The following is a 3,567-nucleotide window of genomic DNA, read 5'->3' as shown; positions in this document are numbered from 1 at the left end:
GTCATTTCAGATGTCCTGATAGTCAGTGACCTAATTGAGAGAAGCAAGGAAAGTCATGGCAGATACTTGTGGCAAGGTGTAATCATCAGTGGCCACCAATCATCTAAGGAGAGAGCGGAGTTAGGAAAATCACTTAATTTCAGTTGAAAGCATATTTTAAATCTGCTTCTAAATAATGGAAACGATTCAGGAGTGGGGCGTGAGGAGTTTAACATATGTCAGAATGCACTTCCTCCAGAGACTGATACCATGCATGCTGGAGAGAAAACTGATGAGCATAATATATCCAAGAAATCACAGAGACATCATGAGCATCTTAGTCAGCATCCTAAGATTCCAACTGAGGAACCTTTTGAGTATAGTAGAAAAGGAAAATCCTCCAACACAGTGCCAATAATTACATGTAAGAACATTCATACAGGTGAGGCCACCTGTAAATGTAGCAAATATTGTAAAGGCAGTGATAAGTCAGCTGTCATTGCCCAAGAGATAACTCAGGTAGGGAAGAAAACTTTTCAATGTGATGTATGTGGGAAAATGTATAAAAAGGCTAAACTTACTCAACATCAGATTATACACACAGGAGAGAAACGTGATAATTATAGTGATTGTCAGACATCTTTTATTAAGAAATCATACCTTATCTCATATCAGGGAACATCTACAGGGAAGCAGTTTTATCCATGTAATGAACAGGAGAAATTTTTCTGTCAGAAGTCAGACTTTACTATGCATCGCAGAATTCCCATAGAGGAAATGTTCTATGGATTTATTAAGCGTGGCCAAAACTTTCATGAGAATTCATTTCTCAACTGTCATCAGGAAATTCACACAAGTGAAAAATCATGTGAATGTAATGGATGTAAAGAATCTTTCTACCATAACTCTACCCTTACTGTATGTCAGAGAATTCACGTGAGTGAGAATCCATATGAATGTGAAGAAAGTCAAATTTTCTCCAGTAAGTCAAAACTCAAGAAACATGAGAGAATTCACATTGTTGAGAAACCCTTTGACTATAACACATGTGGAAAAACATTTCACCAGAAATCAAACTTTAGCAAGCATAAGAGAATTTATAAGGAATGTGGGAAAGGTTTTAACCAAAAGTCAAACCAGAAGAGACATCAGACAATTCACACAGGTGAGTACCCATATGAATATAAAGAATGTGGGAAAGCTTTTATTCGAAAGTGGGCCCTCAAAAGGAATCAGAGAATTCACAAAGGTGAGACACTATTTAAATGTAAGGACTGTGGAAAAGGTTTTAACAAAAAGTCACACCTCAGCAGACATCAGAGAATTCACACAGGTGGGAAACCATATGAATGTAAAGAATGTGTAAAAGCTTTTAGCAAGAAGTCAGCCCTCGATGTGCATCAGAGAATTCACACAGGTGAGAAACCATATTAAGGTAAGGAATGTGGAAAAGCTTTTCACCAAAAGTCAACCCTCAGCAGGCATCAGAGAATTCACACAGGTGAGAAATCATATGAATGTAAAGAATGTGGAAAAGCTTTTTACCAAATGTCACACCTCAGCAGGCATCAGAGAATTCACACAGGTGAGAAACCATATCAATGTAAAGAGTGTGGAGAAGATTTTAACCTAAAGTCAACCCTCAATATACATCAGAGAATTCACACAGGTGAGAAACCATATCAATGTAAAGAATGTGGAAAAGCTTTTAAACAAAAGGCATCCTTCAGCTTGCATCAGAGAATTCACACAGGTGAGAAACCATATGAATGCAAAGAATGTGGAAAAACTTTTTACCAAAGGTTAACCCTCAGCCAACATCAGAGAATTCACACAGGTGAGAAACCATATGAATGTAAAGAATGTGGAAAAGCTTTTAACCAAAAGTCACATCTCAGCATGCATCAGAGAATACACACAGGTGAGAAACCATATGAATGTAAAGAACGTGGAAAAGCTTTTAACTGAAAGTCAGACATGAGCATTCATCAGAGGTTTCACACAGGTGAGAAACCACATGAATGTAAAGTCTGTGGAAAAGCTTTTAACCGAAAGTCATACCTCAGCAGGCATCAGACAGTTCACACAGGTGAGAAGCCCTGTGAATGTAATGAATGTGGAAAAGTTTTTTTACAGAGTCACAGCTTAGAAGACATCAGGATAGTCACACAGTAAAAAACTTATGAATGTCATATGACAAACCTTTTACTAGAACTCCTCCACAGAAAGGAAAGAATTCACACAAAGGAAAATCTCAGTAAATGTAATTTGTATGGGAAAAGATTTTGACAGAAGTCATACCTCAAGACATCAGAGAACTTACATCAAGAAGACCTATATAAAATTTTCCTCACATATTGGAGGTTGTCTTGAGGATCCCCGATTGATGTAAAAATTTGCTGATGCTCTAGTCCCTTCTATAAATGGTGTAGTGTTTGTGTACTAAGAATTCACTTCCTGCTGTGTACTTTATACCTTTTGTAGATTACTTATAATTCTGGGGAAAATGTGAATACTATGTAAATAGTTGTTATTCTGTGTTGTTTTTCAGTTGTAGAATTGTTTCATTTATTTAATGTTTTTATTTATTTCTGAGGATTTTTGATAAGTAGTTGGTTGAATCACCAGCTATGTAAGGAGGACTGTAATGAGTATGAAAACATCTTTTGTCCAAAGTCTCAAGGCTGGCTATGTTTAGAGCTTTGTTGCTTATAGCATCATGCTCATAACACGAAGGATCCCTATAACAGCCACTCACCATAAAATAAATAAATAAAAATAAAAAGGAATCACATCATAGCAAGCAGTAGAGAATTTACACAGGGGAGAAATTTTGGATGGATTAAGCTGTGTTTTTTAATTAAAACCACTCTTTTCTCTCGTATGCATAGCCTGCAACCTAAGCATTCTATGATTGGGTTGATGACCATGTAATTTAACTCTGTTTGGGGGAATGTAGGAATGTGATGAACATTATTTCCAGTTCAGGTACCACAATAAAAAAAATTACATGCCATTGTTCCTGATTTCTCATTTTCTCTGGGACTGAATGAAGATGACTCTGGGGTGTAGTTGGAGGCCATAGGTGGGAGAAATCCACCCTAATTTAAATTAGAAGGAATTAAAGAAACCAGCGATAGTCACACCACTATCCCCAAATCTTTCTTTACACATTATATAAGAAATTATTTCCTTGTTGAGCCATTGTATGTGTGCTCTGTTTGCATTACAACACAACCAGCCCACTCCAACTAAGTGACTTTATAAACTTTCTGAGAGACATTACCAGTTGCTGTAAATGGGAAGAGAATCCTGTGTTTTCACCTTTTATACCCAAATCAGTTTATGCGAAAATCAAATTATGGGGAGAAACAATGCAATAAATGTGGAGTCTGTATCGGGGTCTCTCATTGAACAGTGAAAATAAAGTTAAATATCTTTCTAAATCTCTTTAATGTGTCAAAGTTTTCAAGAAAACTTTCAACACTTTGTCAGGATTTGAAATGAAGAGAAAACTATCAATCTGTAATAAATGTAAATTTTCAAACAAATGATACATGAAGTATTAAAAATATCTGTAACATTTTG

At 36.1% G+C, this 3,567-nt stretch overlaps 1 protein-coding gene across 1 annotated transcript; it reads left to right on the top strand.

Annotated features, from left to right (window-relative positions):
- Nucleotides 1-249: 249 nt before the first annotated feature.
- LOC134363757 (zinc finger protein 420-like) lies at nucleotides 250-2,061 on the top strand (the record flags this gene model as incomplete). The annotated part of the gene is given in 2 exon segments (XM_063079305.1): nucleotides 250-1,330; nucleotides 1,415-2,061. Coding segments are annotated over 2 exon segments (1,728 nt in total), but the record flags the coding sequence as incomplete, so codon positions are not given.
- Between the last annotated feature and the right edge of the window lie 1,506 nt (nucleotides 2,062-3,567).

This window comes from Cynocephalus volans, chromosome 15, assembly GCF_027409185.1.
Source record: "Cynocephalus volans isolate mCynVol1 chromosome 15, mCynVol1.pri, whole genome shotgun sequence".
Lineage (NCBI taxonomy): Eukaryota > Metazoa > Chordata > Mammalia > Dermoptera > Cynocephalidae > Cynocephalus > Cynocephalus volans.
Note: the sequence above shows the minus strand (reverse complement) of the source record. Positions and strands in the feature narration are given on the sequence as shown.